Source organism: Salvelinus namaycush, chromosome 5 (genome assembly GCF_016432855.1).
Source record: "Salvelinus namaycush isolate Seneca chromosome 5, SaNama_1.0, whole genome shotgun sequence".
NCBI classification, from domain to species: Eukaryota; Metazoa; Chordata; class Actinopteri; order Salmoniformes; family Salmonidae; genus Salvelinus; species Salvelinus namaycush.
The window spans coordinates 70,558,692-70,578,472 of NC_052311.1; the positions used below are offsets into that span (position 1 = coordinate 70,558,692).

The following is a 19,781-nucleotide window of genomic DNA, read 5'->3' on the forward strand; positions in this document are numbered from 1 at the left end:
AGAAGATTTGATGTAAATATAGCCTACCTTAGAATGGCACATGATAAACTGCGGGTTTAGATTCACTGCAATTGATCAACTGCGGCGCTATCCAGTGGGCTGAATCTCCGCTACAGCGTAACTGTTACATTATAGGAGATTCAGATTTGTTTCCTCTGACAAAATCATCACAATAACCAAAGTATAAACAGCCACAACCTTCCCAAATTCCCTTGATAGCCAGGTGCAAGGGGAGAGGAAAGGACCGAAATGCATCTTTCAGTGAAGGGTAGGCTACTGTAATAACCTCATTTGACCCGTCGGCCAACAGTGGCTCATAGACCTGTTAAAACTAGGCTACATTAATGAAATAGTGTGGTGGCTTTGAGTTGATTAATATGCAACAAATACAAGAACCCATTAGTGTATTTCTCCATGTAGAGTGGTATAATCATGTTGGATTTTATTTGCTGCTTAACACCCTGCATCCCACAGCTGGCTTGCTTCTGAAGCTAAGCAGGGTTGGTAATGGTCAGTCCCTAGATTGGAGACCAGTTGCTGCTGGAAGTGGTGTTGGAGGGCCAGTAGGAGTCACTCTTTCCTCTGGTCTAAAATAATATCCCAGGGCAGTGATTGGGGACAGGTGCTGTCTTTCGGGTGGGACGTTAAACATGTGTCCTGACTCTCTGTGGTCACTAAAGATCCCATGGCACTTATTGTTAGAGTAGGGGTGTTAACCCTGGTGTCCTGGCTAAATTCCCGATCTGGTCTTCATACCAACACGGTCATCTAATCATCCCAAGCTTACTATTGGCTCATTCACTCCCCTCTCCCCTGTAACTATTCCCCAGGTTGTTGCTGGAAATGAGAATGTGTTCTCAGTCAACTTACCTGGTTAAATAAAACATATGCTTCTAAATAGCACTTTCGGTTTGAATGGGAAGCTCGGAAATTTCTTGCAATTTCCTCAGGAAGGAAAATTGGTAGATTCTCTGGAAAAGAATGACCCTCCTCCCTCAGCCATTGGGATGAACTTTGCGGGACCCCCACCCGAGTACTCCTACCAGGTACGGACGAGACATGGAGACAAGTGTTCCTTTAATGTTTTGTACTCGTCTCAATAAAAATGGTTTCATACTAAAGACTAGGTCAGAATACATTTGGACTCCCTCGCGCTTTGTCTTTCCCTCTCAAATCAACTCTTCACTGTGAAATGCTTGCTTACGAGACCACCCCAACGATGCAGAGTACAAAACTATAGAATATATGTATACCAATCAAAAGTTTGGACACACCTACTCATTCAAAGGTTTTTCTTTATTTTGACTATTTTCTACATTGTAAAATAATAGTGAAGAACTCAAAACTATGAAATAACACATATGGAATCATGTAGTACCCAAAAAAAGTGTTAAACATATCAATATATATTTTATTTATATTTAGCCACCCTTTGCCTTGTTGACAGCTTTGCACACACTCGGCATTCTCTCAACCAGCTTCATCTGGATTGCTTTTCCAAAAGGACAGATTTCCACCGGTCTAATGTCCATTGCTCGTGTTTCTTGGCCCAAGCAAGTCTCTTCTTCTTATTGGTGTACTTTAGTAGTGGTTTCTTTGCAGAAATTTGACCATGAAGGCCTAATTCACACTGTCTCCTCTGAACAGTTGATGTTGAGATGTGTCTGTTACTTGAACTTTAGAGCAGAGGTAACTCTGGGTCTAGCGCTTGATGGATTTTGTGACTGCACTTGAAGAAACGTTCAAAGTTTTTGAAATTTTCCGGATTGACTGAACTTCATGTCTTAAAATAATATTAGACTTTCGTTTCTCTTTGCTTATTTGAGCTGTTCTTGCCATAATATGGACTTGGTATTTTACCAAATAGGGCTATCTTCTGTATACCACCCCTACCTTGTCACAAAACAAGTGATTGGCTCAAACGCACTAAGGAAATAAATTCCACAAATTAACTTTGAACAAGGCACACCTGTTAATTGAAATGCATTCCAGGTGAGTACCTCATGAAGCTGATTGAGAGAATGCCAAGAGTGTGCAAAGCTGTCATCAAGGCAAAGGGTGGCTACTTTGAAGAATCTCAAATATAAAATATATTTAGATTTTTTTGGTTACTACAGGATTCCTTATGTGGTATTTCATACTTTTGATGTTCTACAATGTAGAAAATTGTAAAAAATAAAGAAACCCTGGAATGAGTAGGTGTGTCCAAACTTTTGACTGGTACTGTACATATTGTAACAGTGTAATAAAATACCCAAGAATAAAGCTATATACAAGGAGTTCCAGTTCCAGATCAGTGTGCAGGGGTACGAGGTATTTGAGGTAGATATGTACAAGGCAGGGTAAAGTGACTAGGCATCAGGATAGATAATAATAAGAGCAAAATAAAGAACAGAGCAGCAGCAGCAAATGAGTGTAAAGGTGTGTGTTTGTTTGTGAGAGTGTGTAATGTGTACGCATGTGTGTTTGGGTTGTGTCGGTTTGTGTGTGTGGGTTTTGTGTGGGAGTGTGAACGTAGTGTGTGTGTGTGCATATGGTTTGTATACAGTCTAGTGATTGTGGGTAGGGTCAGAGCAAGACCCTTTAACAGCCCTGTTGATATGGATGGGGACGTGCTCTCCCCTCTTGCTGCTATAGTCCACGATCAGCTCCTTGGTCTTACTGACATTGAGGGAGAGGTTGTCCTGGCACCACAATGCCAAGTCTCTGACCTCTCATCGCCTTCGTGTCGTCAGCAAACTTGATGATGGTGTTGGAGTCGTGTGTGGCCACACAGTCATGGGTGAACAGGGAGTACAAGAGGGGACTAAGCACGCATCCCTGAGGGCCTCCCGTGTTGAAGGTCAGTGTGGCAGAGGTGTTCTTGCCTATCCTCACCACCTGGGGCCGGCCCGTCAGAAAGTCCAGCATCCAGTTGCAGAAGGAGGTCTTCAGTCCCAAGGTCCCTAGCTTGGAGCGGACTATGGTGTTGAACGCTGGGCTGTAGTCTATGAACAGCATTCTCACATAGTTATTTCCCCTCTTAATTGAGATTGCTTCATCTGTGGATCTGTTGGGGAGATATGCAAATTGGAGTGGGTACAGGGTGTCTGGGATGATTGTGTTGATGTGGTCATGACCAGACTTTCAAAGCACAGATGTGAGTGCTACAGACAGGTTACCTTGGAGTTCTTGGGAACACGGACAATGGTAGTCAGCTTGAAATATGTCGGGATTACAGACTGTCCTGTGAGGATCCAAATAGGTCAGATCAGGTTTGCAATGAATGACTTCAACAAGATCCCTTCTTTTTTTAACCTTTATTTAACTAGGCAAGTCAGTTAAGAACAAATTCTTCGTTTCATTGACGGCCTAGGAACAGTAGGTTAACTGCCTTGTTCAGGGGCAGAACGACAGATTTGTACCTTGTCAGCTCGGGGATTCGATCTTGCAACCTTTCGGTTACTAGTCCAACGCTCTAACCACTAGGCTACGCTGCCGCCCCCTCTCACCCGCAGAGGGGGGAGGAGGGAACTGGTGGGGGTTAACAACTGACGCCCTTTTGCTTTGTTTCAAGAATACTTTTTCCCGACGAAATTCTAACACGTTCAGAAGCAACTACTGGAATAATATATCTAACATAAAACGTGGGGAATGGTCAGAGGTGATCTAAAGAACACTAATGTTGTTTTGTTAGTTATGTAGTCATTATAAATGTTATAAAGGAAATACTGTAACATGGAAAGTACACCCACTACATATGTGAAGTGTCCCTCCAATGTGTTGTGCATGAAATGGAGAAGAACAACAGTAGAAGACTTGTTGGACGATGACTGTTAAGAATGATGATATGAGAGAGACTTCCGCCAATGGCGAAGCTCTAACAAGACGCATCTGCGTAGTGTCCTCGAACTTTCAAACAGTTTTAAGGCATTTTGACATTGTTAAACTGTTCGTTAATAGTGCGTTGGAAGTTAAAACATTTATTGTATCGCCAAAACAAAATATGCCAAATATGTCAAAGCCTCAGACGAGGCATGGAAAAATGCCCCTCTCTGACAGCCCTTCATCGGCCTCGGCGGATGCTAGCTCGGGAAGAAGCACCAGCATGGTTCAGAATGGAGATGGACAAGGGTATAACAAAAATAAATCCAAGAGACACTTTCTGAACCCCTCAGCAAAATTGATGTACTGGTCGATAAACTCCACGAAGACCATAAAGTCACAAATGGACGAGTGACAAAGTTAGAAAAAGACCATGCTGACCACCAGGCTGCCATCCTGGACGTCCGTGAGGAAGTGGACCAAAAATACAAGAAGTTGGAAGACTCCATCGCTAAACTCGAGGAGAAATTTGATTATTATGAACATTTCCAAAGGCACTCGAATTTGAGACTTCAAGGTTTCCCGGAGGTCGTGGAGGGAAGAGACGCGATCTCCTTTCTACAGGATTCCCAAAATTCTGGATCTACCCCCTCCCGCGCACCCACTGGAGATTGGAGATACTGGAGATACTCGGCCTTGTCTCAGGATAGTAAGTTGGTGGTTGAAGGTATCCCTCTAGTGGTGTGGGGGCTGTGCTTTGGCAAAGTGGGTGGGGTTATATCCTGCCTGTTTGGCCCTGTCCGGGGGTATCGTCGGATGGGGCCACAGTGTTTCCCGACCCCTCCTGTCTCAGCCTCCAGTATTTATGCTGCAGTAGTTTATGTGTCGGGGGGCTAGGGTCAGTCTGTTATATCTGGTGTATTTCTCCTGTCTTATCCGGTGTCCTGTGTGAATTTAAGTATGCTCTCTAATTCTCTCTGTTTCTCTCTCTCTCGGAGGAGGACATGCCTCAAGACTACCTGGCCTGATGACTCCTTGCTGTCCCCAGGCCACCTGGCCGTGCTGCTGCTCCAGTCTCAACTGTTCTGCCTGCGGCTATGGAACCCCGACCTGTTCACTGGACGTGCTACTTTGAATTGAACAGAGTTGAGTTGTAATTGAACAGTGACTACACAGTTGAATGTGGGGAGGTGTATGTATGTATTGACTCACATCCACCCCAAGGTCCAGGAGGTACTTGACCATGCTGATCATGCCGCTGGAGGCTGCAGAGTGGAGAGGGGTGTAGGCCCTCTTGTCTTTACAGGACACCTCTGATCCATGAGAGGCCAGCAGTTTCACCACCTCAATGTGCCCTATGGGGGGGAAAAGAGAGACAAAGAGAGAAACAGAGATGGAGAGAGAGACAGACAGATGGAGAGAGACAGAGAGATAGGCAGAGATATAGAGGGAGAGAGAGGTTAGTTTACAGTGGTACACAGCACCATTAGCAATACCTACATCGTGTTAGTACAATTGAAAACCTACATCTTATCAACATACTCAGTCCATCATTCTGACATAATAACACACCAGAGGTGGACCATACAGCTGAGCTGTGAGGCTAACACACAGCCAATTCATTCACTCACTGGGATAAGGACATTAGTCAGAATGTATATGTGTGGTCAACTCATTACCCATGTAAGCAGCCCAGTGGATTGCTCGGCGGTCCTTCTTGTCAAAAGCATTAATGTTGGCTCCTCTGGAGAGAAGCAGCATCACCATCTAACAGGAAAAGGAGAGAGAAACAAAACACAGGCTGAGGAAAACTAAAGCAAGATCTGCTCAAATCTGGCGTCAACAAACTCAAGCATACAACTAGGGCTGTGACGGTCATGGGACTTCCGGTGTCGGTGATTGACGTGCGGTATGTACACAGTCATCGACATAACTGACAGCCGACGGACGGACGGGGGAAACATTAGCAAAGGAAAACATTAGAGTGTTTAGGCCTAACTGTCTTGCTCATAGGCGCGCGAGTCTCAAGTTAAGGGGAAGCTAATTTTCACCATAAAAAAATATATAAAGCATTCAATGCATCTTCACATTTACAGACTTTTGTAAGATAGCTGACTATTGCTAATGTGATTAGTAAATTGGATAGTCATCATTTAGGCTAATAATATAACTCAATCACTGTTCGCAAAAAAACGTCTGTTCAATGCAGCGCGTGGTGGAGTAAGGCTAGGCTATGTCAGATATGTTTCTCTTTACAGGATTTTTTTCCCCCCTTGTTAAAATATTTTTTATCATGCAATTCTACTACACTTTATATGACTATAGAGATTAGCAGAATCTTGTTCAATATGAATTTCAAGTGGCACTGACTCAGGGATAAAGAAAGTGAATATGCACACTCACCGGGGATATAGCCAATGGCAAAAATACTGTTCGCTCAATTAAGTTGAGAATTTTGATAACTAAAAGACAGATTAGTCTTTTCTCTGTCTTCTCTTTGAAGCAATAGCCAATTGCTTTCCAAACTATGTTAGCCTGAGATAGTGTTCAGTCTTTCGTGAGATGCACTGTCAGGCTCATGTAAGAAGTCATATTTACACTTGACCACGTCTGTGATCAGTGCAAAAAAAATGGACGTCCTTTAGCTCTGTCCGAACCTCCCCTTTCACCTTGAAAAAGAAAGGTTTGGGAAACCCTGCTTTAACAGGCTAAAACTATTTTAAACCGGTCTTATTTTGAGACTAAGCCTACTCCAGCCTATAAGAACGAGGAGGAATGTCATAAAGTAAGTAGAACCAGATCATGAACTACAGTACTGTAAAGTGACAGATACTGAACAAGGTGCATACGGCTGATGGAAGGAGGCATCTGTTCTTAAATTGCTGGAGCACAGAAAGAATGTGTCCAGAACACATCCTACCTTTCCCAATGATGAGTAAAGACGGCTTGGCCTACCTTTCCCAATGATGAGTAAAGACCGCTTGGCCTACCTTTCCCAATGATGAGTAAAGGCCGTTTGGCCTACCTTTCCCAATGATGAGTAAAGACCGTTTGGCCTACCTTTCCCAATGATGAGTAAAGGACGTTTGGCCTACCTTTCCCAATGATAAGTAAAGACCGTTTGGCCTACCTTTCCCAATGATGAGTAAAGACCGTTTGGCCTACCTTTCCCAGTGATGAGTAAAGGCCGTTTGGCCTACCTTTCCCAGTGATGAGTAAAGGCCGTTTGGCCTACCTTTCCCAGTGATGAGTAAAGGCCGTTTGGCCTACCTTTCCCAGTGATGAGTAAAGACCGTTTGGCCTACCTTTCCCAGTGATGAGTAAAGACCGTTTGGCCTACCTTTCCCAGTGATGAGTAAAGACCGTTTGGCCTACCTTTCCCAGTGATGAGTAAAGACCGTTTGGCCTACCTTTCCCAGTGATGAGTAAAGACCGTTTGGCCTACCTTTCCCAGTGATGAGTAAAGACCGTTTGGCCTACCTTTCCCAGTGATGAGTAAAGACCGTTTGGCCTACCTTTCCCAGTGATGAGTAAAGACCGTTTGGCCTACCTTTCCCAGTGATGAGTAAAGACCGTTTGGCCTACCTTTCCCAGTGATGAGTAAAGGCCGTTTGGCCTACCTTTCCCAGTGATGAGTAAAGACCGTTTGGCCTACCTTTCCCAGTGATGAGTAAAGACCGTTTGGCCTACCTTTCCCAGTGATGAGTAAAGACCGTTTGGCCTACCTTTCCCAGTGATGAGTAAAGGCCGTTTGGCCTACCTTTCCCAGTGATGAGTAAAGACCGTTTGGCCTACCTTTCCCAGTGATGAGTAAAGACCGTTTGGCCTACCTTTCCCAGTGATGAGTAAAGACCGTTTGGCCTACCTTTCCCAGTGATGAGTAAAGGCCGTTTGGCCTACCTTTCCCAGTGATGAGTAAAGACCGTTTGGCCTACCTTTCCCAGTGATGAGTAAAGGCCGTTTGGCCTACCTTTCCCAATGATAAGTAAAGACCGTTTGGCCTACCTTTCCCAATGATAAGTAAAGGACGTTTGGCCTACCTTTCCCAATGATGAGTAAAGGCCGTTTGGCCTACCTTTCCCAGTGATGAGTAAAGACCGTTTGGCCTACCTTTCCCAGTGATGAGTAAAGGCCGTTTGGCCTACCTTTCCCAATGATAAGTAAAGACCGTTTGGCCTACCTTTCCCAATGATAAGTAAAGGACGTTTGGCCTACCTTTCCCAATGATGAGTAAAGGCCGTTTGGCCTACCTTTCCCAATGATAAGTAAAGGACGTTTGGCCTACCTTTCCCAATGATAAGTAAAGGCCGTTTGGCCTACCTTTCCCAATGATAAGTAAAGGACGTTTGGCCTACCTTTCCCAATGATGAGTAAAGGCCGTTTGGCCTACCTTTCCCAATGATGAGTAAAGGCCGTTTGGCCTACCTTTCCCAATGATGAGTAAAGGCCGTTTGGCCTACCTTTCCCAATGATAAGTAAAAGCCGTTTGGCCTACCTTTCCCAATGATGAGTAAACTTGAGTGTATGCATTATAGATATGGGCTTCATAGAAAGTGTTACAAAGTGTTCTCTGTTCATCTTATCCATCCAGGTTCTGCCGGGGTAGGCCGTCATTGTAAATAATAATTTGTTCTTAACTGACTTGCCTAGTTAAATGAAGGATAAATAAAATAAAACATATATGAAGTGCTTCACTATAAATACGTTTGACTATGTGGTTTGAAGTACTTTACCATTATCTTGCACAAACAGTAAGACTACTATAGACAGAAATCAATGCAGTAATGTTTTATTAAATAAAGGCTCTGATTAAAATAGTAATAAAATCAGGCATTTGGCTAATTCTTCTTCCCAAAAGCTCCTCTGAATGGTTTGGAGACGGCTCTGGAGATAGCTCGTAACACCCTGACTAAGAGAGGGCGTTTACGGGACTGGCACTCCTGGGGAGCAGGGGCCAGTGTGGTTGTCAGGTCCTCCTTGGGTGGGGAAGTGGATGGAACCTCTGGAACCTCACACTCAGCATCTGTGATAAGAATATTTCATAATCAGAAAATGAACGTGTGTGTTTGTCTGTCCGTCTGCCTGTCTATCCGTCTGTCTGTCTGCCTGTCTGTCCACCTGTATCTGTAGTCACTGTTTTAACAAGCTGGCCATAGGGTGATACATCAATATGACATTATCGATGCTTATCACTTACTCTGTGAAATATGAGTCTCTCTGAGACGTTTGGTAGGCAGCGCATCCTGTTCAGGGTGGCTCTTCGGTTCCCCTTTTGTCTTGAACAGCTGTTGACAAAACACATCAGGACAACTGAGCCTGTGTAAAATATATGGTATGCATCCCAAAAGGCACCCTATTGGCTACGTAAGGCACTACTTTTGACAAGGGCCCATAGAGCTCTGGTCAAAAGTAGTGCACTATATAGGGAATAGGGTGCCATTTGGGACACAGACATTGACTCTCTCCCGTGTGTATTAGGATTGTATTACAGCGGCCTCACTCAACCTCCTAAAGACAATGACAACAGCATTGTTCTAATGCTGAGAGACAATAGGGGTGTAGTGAATCTGTAGGGTACATTTCAGCCCCAGAGCCCCCTACCTTCATCCTGATCTTTGGAATCTTGCCAATTTTGGGTAGGAAGCGCCACTTCCTGTTCTTCTTAGTCTTTTCCCCTCTGGCAGAGGGAAGGCGGGCCATGCCGTCAGCCTTTACATCAGCCGGGCTAAGGCCCCTGGCAGGGAATTCCTCAGTAGCATTAAGGTCAGCCACAACGCCATGAGTGATGTCACTTGCGGCATTGCTGGTGTCTAAGTAAGAAGAGCAAGCTGGTGTGACTGACCTGGGTACAATAACTGGGAGAAGAGGACGCAACAATGGAAAGCAGTCACTGCGTTCCAAAAGACATTCTCTTCCCTTTATAGTGCACTACTTTTGAACAGGGCCCATAGGGTCTGGCTCGGGTCAAAAGTAGTGCACTAAACATGGAAGGTGCCATTTTGGACGCATCCAGCAAAGTTCACATCATAAAACGCAATGTATTGAGCATCATGTTACAATGAAGTCCTATGCAGATGAAAATAGGAACTTTCACTTACCACCCTCCATTGCAGACTTGGACAGATCAGTCAGACTGTCCATCACCATGTTTGTCATCAACTTGATGACCTGATCCAAAACCCTGTCAGCAGTGGGTGGCATAGGCCTACCCAAACACTGCCCCAGGAGTCTGCTAACAGAAGTGTGGGCAAAGCTGTAAACGAGCTCTGACGCATCGTCCTTTGACAGCTTCCTCAGTGCTGGCTTTGGCAGCGCTGGTTGAGAGAGGCTTCTGTGGCCAGTCATGGATTGAAGCTGGCGGCTTATGGTTATCTCCTGAATGAGACCATGGACCTTTGCGATCAGGTTGCCAGACGCATCTTGAAGGGCTTCAATTGACAGAAGCCTATCCAGATTTTCTTCTGCTGAAGTCAATTCTGGGTCATCTGCCTTCAATGTGTCCATTATAGTTTTCACTATGATACCGGTGTCAGATATGTTCATTTCTTGTTGGCTCACAAGCGCTGACTGTGAACCTGTCTTGTCCATTGCGTTAGAGGTATGGCATTCTGTCCTTGTGATCTCATCGGCAGCGCTCATGTCAGGCAACAGGTCAAGGCTCTCCAGTAGAGAGTCTAACATATTAGTGGCTATCAGACACTCCTCACTTGCATTCTGCCCAACAGATGAACTCTCAGAGTTGGCCAATCTGCACTTGATCACATTTAGGATCAAGCTGAGCGTCTTCTTTGCAGTTTTGCTAAAGCCTTCTTGGCTGACTGCCACTGTTCCGTCTTGTAGAGCCACAAGAGGTTCACAACTTTCACTCAATCCACTACCATGGAGAGGAGAGGCTCTCTTCAAACTGGTGTCGCTCACAACTGACATACTCCTGGTGGGCAGACTGACATCCTCACTGCATGTGTCAATTACATGGTGGTCTGTGGAGGAGCCACTCGAAGACACAAGGGCTTTAAACCTTTTAGTCAAACTGACTTTTGAAAATGGCTTCTCATTTCTCACAGACGGAGGGCGGCTCCTGTCCTTAACAAGAGCAGTGTCAGGGGACTTCGAGCATCTGAGTGTCTCCACAGGGGTGGAGTCCAGCACATCTTTAGCTGTGGTGACTGACACGGGTGGAAAAGACAAAAAGACGTTCAGTCTATCCTTTACTCTGTGGTACATGATTTGAGCAGCAAAAAATGAGTTGTCAAAGACAACTCTGGGATTGAGTTGGGACTGCAGCTTTTTCTCTCCTAGTGGGAAGAAGTCTGCGTCCTCCACTGTGTACTGGGATACACTTTCAAGGTCTTGCATGACCATATTCAATATATCTTCAGTTGTAGAAACCACATGGTGTGAGAAGGTGATGCTAGGCATGCTCTGTGGCAAAGAACAGTTGGCTTCGCTAGCAGCTCTGAGAATGGCCTCACGCACAATCTGTTTGGCCTTAGCTCGGAACTCAGCACTGTGAAAGCTCTGGATGGAAATGTTAGAGGTTCTGCTGGCTGCACTACGAGATCGCGTGAGCGTGGCAATCTCAGCTGACGCCACGTCACTCGAAATGCTGAGGTCCTCCAATTTCGAAATGATCGTGTCCAACTTCTGGTTGAAGTCGAAGGACGCATTTGACGTGTTCTCCCCAACGGAAGCGAAGCGGTCTTCCTTTGAAGTCTCCAACCTCAGCACCGAGATCACCTGTTTGATGACCCCTTTAGTGCAGGTGTCGAGGGTGAACTGGTGGGCTGAGGCTGAGGACATAGAAGAGGTATTACTGTCTGTCTTCTGTACAGGAGATACCTCCACAGTGGTCTCAGTTACAAGTAGTCTAGTGTCATAGAGCTCAATTTGCACAGGAGTATTTTTTCCCTCAGTGAGAAGGTGAGAGGTGAAAAGCTTCCTCAGTTTGTCCAGGGTTTTGGTATAAATCTTCTGGGAACCTGAACTCACTTCCACCCAGAACATTTTGCGACCTGATTTCGTACGCATGGAGGCCTTATTGACCTCAAATACCTCATGCAGGTCGGAAATAATTCCACCAAATAGATCAGAGGATGCTTCCTCAATATTCTCCGCGGAAACACAGACAGACAGAACTTCCGACAGTTTCCCACAAGTGTCGGTTTTATCCAGCACGCCAGTATATGTCACAGCTGCATCCTGAATAACCTGAGTGATGCATTGTTCAGCTTTGATGATATACTCCTCCACTGGTTGACCATGGAGGATGTCAACTTTATCACAAGGGAGCACCTTCTGAATACTCACATTCTCCTCTGATGGGCGTGGACTGTTGAAGATAATGCTCTCAGTGACCATGTTAGAGGAGGCGAGAGATGAGTCGAGAAGCAAAGACCTGTATATTATCGAGGTGGACATCTCTGGGTGCTTTATCATAGCAGCCTCCTCCAAAATGGCCGACGGGCCCTGGAGGACGTCAGAGATATCCATGTCCTCAATGGTCTCTACCAGAGACGATAGTAGGTCTCTGGCTGACAGGTTGGTAGGTCTCTGGCTCTCGAGCTCCGTTTTGATTGCTTGACAGACAGTTGCTGCAGCAACAGCAGAGCTACAACACAACTGCTTCAAGGTGGAGTCAGAAATAGATGATGACAGATCTGTCATGGACATGGTGGAGAGTTGACTCTCAGAGACAAAGGGTCTGAGTTTGACAGACACCTGTCTGACCAAGTCCCCAGCAAGAGCTCTCATGTCTATTGCTCCACTAGCTGAGTTGTAGGAGCAGGCACTCTGTGGCCTTGACGGGCTCCTGCTATCCAAAAATCCTGTTATCCCAAAAACCTCAAGTACAAGATCCACAACATCGGATGACACTTCTGTCATTCTGTTGTTGGACAGAAATTGACTTGGATGAATGGTGCCTGCATTCAGAGTCCAGTCGCAAATAGAGTTGTCGGACTGACTCTGGACTAGTGGAACTAGACAGGTTTCACTTGGACCTTGACCAAAGAGTTCTGCCATTTTGAGCAGAACTGATCTTAAGACCTTTGACTTGGAAATGTTCAGCAGTGGGTCGTTGTTGGACAGTCTGGTGGACGGTCTACTAGCCGATCTCTGAACAACTAGGCTTTGTACTTCTGCCGAAATGGCAGTGAGAAAATAGGTCAAGGGGCTGGTCGCTCGCCCCTTGTTTCCTCCGTTGGCTTTAGCCTTGAAGATGCTATCTATGATGATGACTATAACCTGTCCAGCCAGAGGACCCAATATGGCCTCAAGGTCCCTCTCTAACTCAAGGGGAGACTTGTGGCCATGCGCAATATGCTCTATGGCATGGGAATACATCTTAGCAGACACCATGCTTACCATCTCTTGGGCAAACTGCTGACTTGCTGAGTAACTACCAGACAGCGGACCTAGAGTTCCCTGACTGAGACTTCGCATTAGCTCAGCCAATCTGGAGTTGAGAAGGTTCATAACCAACTCTACAATACCCATCATAAACCTGGTGTCCGTTGGTATTTTGACAGGTCTGTATTTCTCCCATCTACTCCAACTGGACGACAGTACGATGTCACTCTGCGACTGGCCGCTCTGGACCATGTTGAAGACAGAATCCTCAGAGATTCCAAACACAGATCTCAGTGGTGCTGAGTGGGGTCTGTGTCTCATCTCTCTATCACCACCCTCAGGTGAGGAGACATATCGCTCTTCATCCTCACTCAGCAAGGAAGTCATGGACCTGCAGAATGCACAACAGAAATGAATAGTACATGGTAACAAAATACAAAATATGATCCAAGAATTTGGAAGTATCTAAGTAGTATTTCTCACTAAGTGGATCTGGAATGGATATTTGTACTTATAACAAAGGACATGGGAATAATGTTTTTTAGAAAGACCTACAAGAAGAGGAGGGGAAAGGGGTAAGTACCTATGAGAGGAGGGGAAAGGGGTAAGTAACTGTGAGAGGAGGGGATAGGGGTAGGTACCTGTGAAAGGAGGGGCTAGGGGTAGGTACCTGTGAAAAGAGGGGCTAGGGGTAGGTACCTGTGAGAGGAGGGGATAGGGGTAGGTACCTATGAGAGGAGGGGATAGGGGTAGGTACCTATGAGAGAAGATGATAGGGGTAAGTACCTATGAGAGGAGGGGATAGGGTTAGGTACCTATGAGAGGAGGGGATAGGGGTAGGTACCTATGAGAGAAGATGATAGGGGTAGGTACCTGTGAGAGGAGGGGATAGGGGTAGGTACCTATGAGAGGAGGGGATAGGGGTAAGTACCTATGAGAGGAGGGGATAGGGGTAAGTACCTATGAGAGGAGGGGATAGGGTTAGGTACCTATGAGAGGAGGGGAAAGGGGTGGGAGTTCGTGTGCTGCAAGTGGTTCTAGAACTGGTGCGCCTACTGGGTCCTCCACTAAAGCTGAATCTGACGCTGCGGCCAAGAGAAGTCACTTCTCTTGCCTCAGTACTTCCTGATCCAGAAGAGCTTGACGAATCAGAGAGCTCTATCTGCATGGTGAGGTCAAGGGCGGGAATAACCACAGTGGATGTAGACTCCATCACCCAATTTGTGATATCCATGCACCTGGCACTAAACTCATGTCTGCTCATCTGAAATGTTAAAAGACCATACAGAGTTAGTTTGTTAACGGAGCTGCACTGCTGCACCATGTGTTTACTCAAGCTAGTCAATTAAAGCAGTGGTTCAGGATGTTCCACAATGCTGGAAAGGGGGGCCTGAGTGAAAAAGTTTGGGAACCTCTGAATTAAAGGTCCTGCACGATTTCCACCAATAAGAGTTTGGAATGTTTGGTCCATCTTACCAACATGAACTACTTTAGAAGTGACTATAACTCACCCGGCACGCATATTCTCACTCAGCTGATTCCAATGGCTGAAAAGTAAATAAATAAAGGTACACAATTAAACTACATGACATTACCTCTATTCTCTTAGATTACGTTATGGATGGACCTCTACGGAACTAGGCCACATCCAAACATCCCTGATTGGTCATTTGGTCAGTTGAGTCCCTTGTATTTGCCCGAGACTCATCACCTCCTTCTCAAAACCCATTGGACGAGAAGGTCAAAAGGGAGGGCTTTCTCATCCAATGGGTTTTGAGAAGGAGGCGAGAAGAAAGGACGTGAGGAGTATGCAATTGAGATTGTCCCTATGGGTGCGTCCCAAATGGCCCCTATTCCTTAAATACTGAACTATTGTTGACCAAGGCTCTAATAGGGAACATATCTAGGGGATGCATGGGGAAGCCAAAGAGCAACTTACCCATCCTTCATGTCCTGCACAAAGGTGTGTAGGTCTGGGTAGCTTCTCTTTCCCCTGCTGAGGGTGAGGCTGGTCTGGGAGGCGGCAGCCTTGCGGGTCACGCTAGTGAAGGTCACCACTGCAGCCTGATGGGGACGACAGAAAGCAGACTTAGGCTGGAATTCAATCAAATTCGCCATAGCACTGTTAATGCAATGTCTGTTTACGAACTACTGTCTGCATGCACAAACAGAAATGTACACACACACTGTTATCTGGAAGCATTTACCTTTGCCACTCGTTCAGTCTCCTGGGATTGAGATGTCCCGGCTGTTTGTAGATCATCACTCTCCTGCATCACACTCTCTCCTTCGACCTCCAGTGTCAGAGTTGATGTGGCTGTCTTCAGATCAACCTGATTCAACTCACTCTCACCTTTGGCCTCCTAGATTAGAAGACCTTTACTAGCTCAAGCTTTGAAAATTCATTTGTCATTTTAATCTTCAATGCGTCATTAAAACACAAAACACAATACATCATACCTCCTGTGACTGAGATGGGATGACAACGGCCTCGTCCAACTCAATCTCTCCTTCAACCTCCTGTGACTGAGATGGGATGACAACGGCCTCGTCCAACTCACTCTCTCCTTCAACCTCCTGTGACTGAGGTGGGATGACAACGGCCTCGTCCAACTCAGTCTCTCCTTCAACCTCCTGTGACTGAGGTGGGATGGCAACAGCATCGTCTAACTCAATCTCTCCTTCAACCTTCTGTGACTGAGACGTGCCATCTGTCTTCAGATCAGCCTCCTGCATCTCAATCTCTCCTTCAGCCTCTAGTGACAGAGTTTGGATATCTGTCTCTAGAACAGCCTCTTCCAACGTGGTCTGTCTCTCAACCTCTCTGTGATCTTTATCAGATCTAGATACAGAAAAAGGAATCTCTCTAAGGTCACTATAATGTGCTATAATGTGAGTGTGAGGATGTGTTCCAATTATAGAATTAGAATCATAGAAGTAGAATGAATCATTCTAGAATTAGAATAGAATCATTTACATTTAAGTCATTTAGCAGACGCTCTTATCCAGAGCGACTTACATTTAACCTTTATTTAACTAGGCAAGTCAGTTAAGAACAAATTCTTATTTTTCAATGACAGCCTAGGAACAGTGGGTTAACTGCCTTGTTCAGGGGCAGAACGACAGATTTGTACCTTGTCAGCTCGGGGATTTGAACTTGCAACCTTTCGGTTACTAGCCCAATGCTCTAACCACTAGGCTACCCTGCCGAGAATCACTCGAATTATATGGTTCCAATACTCTGAGATGACTCGGCCTATCCAGAGGTATATACAGTATTTAGAGAATTTGGCAAACTTTTAGAAAGGACTCCATGTTAGCGCCTTTGAGCCTTTCATTTACCCAATAAGTCAATTATAAAATAGATGTTCAGTTACATATTATTGTTTAAAATGTCAATATTGCACATGGGGAGCCAGCTCTCATATGGATATCTTTGATTATACTGTGTCATATAATGTATACATATTGATGTAAATGCAACATAATGCAGATAGATGTCCCATCTCTCTAAATACATGGCTCTGGGCCTACCTCTCCATAGGACCTTTGACCTACTACAGAATCTGTATTTGTAGGCCTACGTGATCCTGTAACCAGTCACAAATGTGTCATTAGTGTAAATCACTTACCTGTCTTCCTTCATAACATCACCGTCATTGATGGGGTCATCCAGGTCTATGAGGGTGAGGTCATTCCCACTGACCTCTGACTCCTGAAAGACAGGACAAAGTCATGTTTGGATGTCACCTACTGTGTCGCCTTTAGCCGTGTTGAAAACAACTGGGAACTCTCTGACTTCCGACTTCAGTGCGTTCAAGACAACCGGGGGGAAAAAACTAACTCCGACAGGGAAAAATCGTTTTCAACAGTCATCCAACTTGGATTTCCAAGTCAGAAGCAGCGCGGCTTGGCGTGTCATGTTTCGGAGGACTCCTGACTCGACCTTTACCTCTCCCGAGCCCGTTGGGAAGTTGCAGCGATGAGACTAGATCGTAACTACCAATTGGATATCACAAAAAAATGACTAAAAATGTAATTAAATAAAGTCGGAAACTCTGGCATCTTTTTAGAGCTCCAACTTTCCGACCTAAAGACCATGGAAGTCATGATTTGACCAAGATCACTTGCCTTGAAAGCACCATTAACCCAACACTCATTGTCACATCATAATGCATCATATGCATAGAAATAGAATCACCAGAACATCATGTCAGGTGTACAGTTCAGTTTACCAGTCAAATTGCCATGGTCAGAGGCTCTATCCTTTCTAGTGATTCTATTTCTACGGTCACATCATAATGCATCATATCTATGCTTGTGTCCGAAATAGCACCCTATTTCCAATATAGTGCACTTCTTTTGGCCGGAGCCCTATAGAGTGCCACAGTAATGAGTCAAAATCCCCATAAAACCTAGTAGTCAAACAGGGAAATGGTTCCAATTGTTTTTCCACCATACATTTTTCCCATAGTGGATTTTAGAAACACTTAAAATAAGGGCTGTGTTTCAGGTAGGCTTACCATTTTGATAACTGTGTAAATCTCTCTAGGACAAGGTGACTTTTATCAATATATTCACCTGTATTTACCCCCCCAAAATGAAACGCTAATTAGCTGCTAATGTGGCTATCATAAAGAATTTCAAATGCCACGATGATCATGCTGATCGAGGCAAAGGTAAGAATCTCTTGACTAACTATCTAATGTTAGCTAAATGTAGTAATTAATACATTGGCAACATTTCTTTAAATTGACAATTCTGTGAACTGTTTAGTGCAAGTTTTAAATTGACACAATACCTGTTAGCAAAGGTGTCAGCTAGAAATTACGTTTAGGAGCTTGCAGGGATTTGTAGTGTTGCATGTCTACTTTGATGCTAATTAGAAATTTCGAATCTGAGAGTAAATAGAGCCAAATGTATTGCTAAAAGTCACCTTGTCCATGAGAGCTTTACATGGTTATAAAAATGTCACACCACGGTAAACCCACATTAAACACAGCCCTTATTTTATGTGGAAAAACGATTGGAACCATTTCCCTCCCTGTTTGACCGCTAGGTTTTATGGGTATTATGACACCTCCACTGTGGGGCTATATAGACGGGTTGGTTGTTTAGCAACAACACTGGCAAGTAACTGTGGGTAAAATAGACAGGGTAAATAGACAGGGTTCGCTTAGAACGTTGACAACATGTAAACTATATTTAGTCTCTAAATGTTAATTGCAAACAAATACATTTGCATAATGAGCACTTGCTAGCTGAGGTTTAGAGTCATAACAAGATACACGCATTCCGGCCATTGATGAGCACGCATGTTTTTCGTGACGTCAGCCAACCAGTGTGTATGGATCTTAGTAAAAAGTAGTGCACTAGCCTACATAGGGAACAAGGGTGCCATTTAGGACGGAAATGTGAAGGTGGTGTCATAACAACCTTTGACCCACAACAGATTCTACTGTACCTTTAGCCAACTCTCATGACTCCCCGGCCATAGACTTTGTAGTTTGATATTACAGAATGAATAGCACATAATTTTATTTATTTAACAGTATTTAATCCACAGTAATTAATATAAATGGGGATTTAAAAATAATTATAAACTGGGTGGATCGAAACCTGAATGCTGATTGGCTGAAAGCCATGGTATATCAGACTGTATACCATGGGTATGACAAAACATGTATTTTTTACTGCTCTAATTATGTTGGTAACCAGTTATAATAAATAGCAATAAGGCACCTCGGGGATTCGTGATATATGGCCAATATACCAACCACATGGCTACGGGCTGTGTCCTAGCACTTCGGGTTGCGTCGTGCGTAAGAACAGCCCCTAGCCGTGGTATATTGACCATATACCACAACCCCTTGGACCTTATTGCTTAAATAACATGCCTACCTTGAACTCTTTATTCTCCATGTCCTTGCAAAATCAGTACATTTCCTTGCCAAAATGAACGCTCCTCCAGCACTAGCGAGAATCACTGAACTGCTCCCGCGGTTTCTCATCAGTTTCAACGTGTATCAGTGATGACGTAACAATGCTGTACAGATTTGACGCACTTCCAATCTCGTGCTGATGCAACGCTCTGTGCGGTTGTAAATTCACGCATGGAAATCCTGCGAGTTGTAAACAAATGTAGGCTACTATTGCCTTTAAAAATGTAATGTTGTGGACGCAATGCAAAATAAAATAGAATACATAACCCACACCGATAACCCAGAGTTCATCATTAAATAACATTTATTACTCATAAAATATACAGCAAACTTCAGATACTGAAAGAATTCATGGGAGTTTCGAATTCAGTCACTATTTCATATGTACGTGCTAGTTTCATCCGTTTAAAAGAATGAAAATGACACGAAAAAACCTGTGAACCTCTTGTTGCTGATTTGGTGAACATAGCAAATGTATTGCACATATTTCCAGTTAAAATGATTTTCAAAAAGAGACAAAAACGGGGATTTGAACATGCAATCACATACAAGGATTGAGTGGTTTCATTTTTTGAAGAAGTTAAAGCAAGCAAAACCTGTTAAAAAACATTGATTATAAGACCAAAGACAAATAATATAGATATTTATTTTCCAACAGAAGAAAATCTAATTGCTGCTGTCCTACCA

General features: G+C 44.4%; 1 protein-coding gene across 1 annotated transcript; it reads right to left on the minus strand.

Moving 5' to 3' along the window:
* Positions 1–8,577: 8,577 nt before the first annotated feature.
* LOC120048850 lies at positions 8,578–15,703 on the minus strand. The gene is made up of 8 exons (XM_038995136.1): positions 15,670–15,703; positions 15,360–15,515; positions 15,092–15,216; positions 14,664–14,699; positions 9,903–13,543; positions 9,406–9,614; positions 9,002–9,089; positions 8,578–8,827 (listed from the first exon to the last, which is right to left on the minus strand). Exons 2-8 carry the CDS (start codon positions 15,426–15,428, stop codon positions 8,643–8,645), a joined length of 4,353 nt encoding a protein of 1,450 aa, XP_038851064.1. The 5' UTR covers positions 15,429–15,515; positions 15,670–15,703; the 3' UTR covers positions 8,578–8,642.
* Between the last annotated feature and the right edge of the window lie 4,078 nt (positions 15,704–19,781).

Excerpts from the sequence above, each read along its gene's own strand:
- LOC120048850 (XM_038995136.1), bottom strand. The coding sequence starts at position 15,428 with ATGCAGGAGAGTGATGATCTACAAACAGCCGGGACATCTCAATCCCAG. Across the intron at positions 9,615-9,902 it reads CAAGTCTGCAATGGAGGGTG|ACACCAGCAATGCCGCAAGT; the intron begins GTAAGTGAAAGT and ends CTTCTTACTTAG. Across the intron at positions 9,090-9,405 it reads TTCCAAAGATCAGGATGAAG|CTGTTCAAGACAAAAGGGGA; the intron begins GTAGGGGGCTCT and ends TTTTGTCAACAG.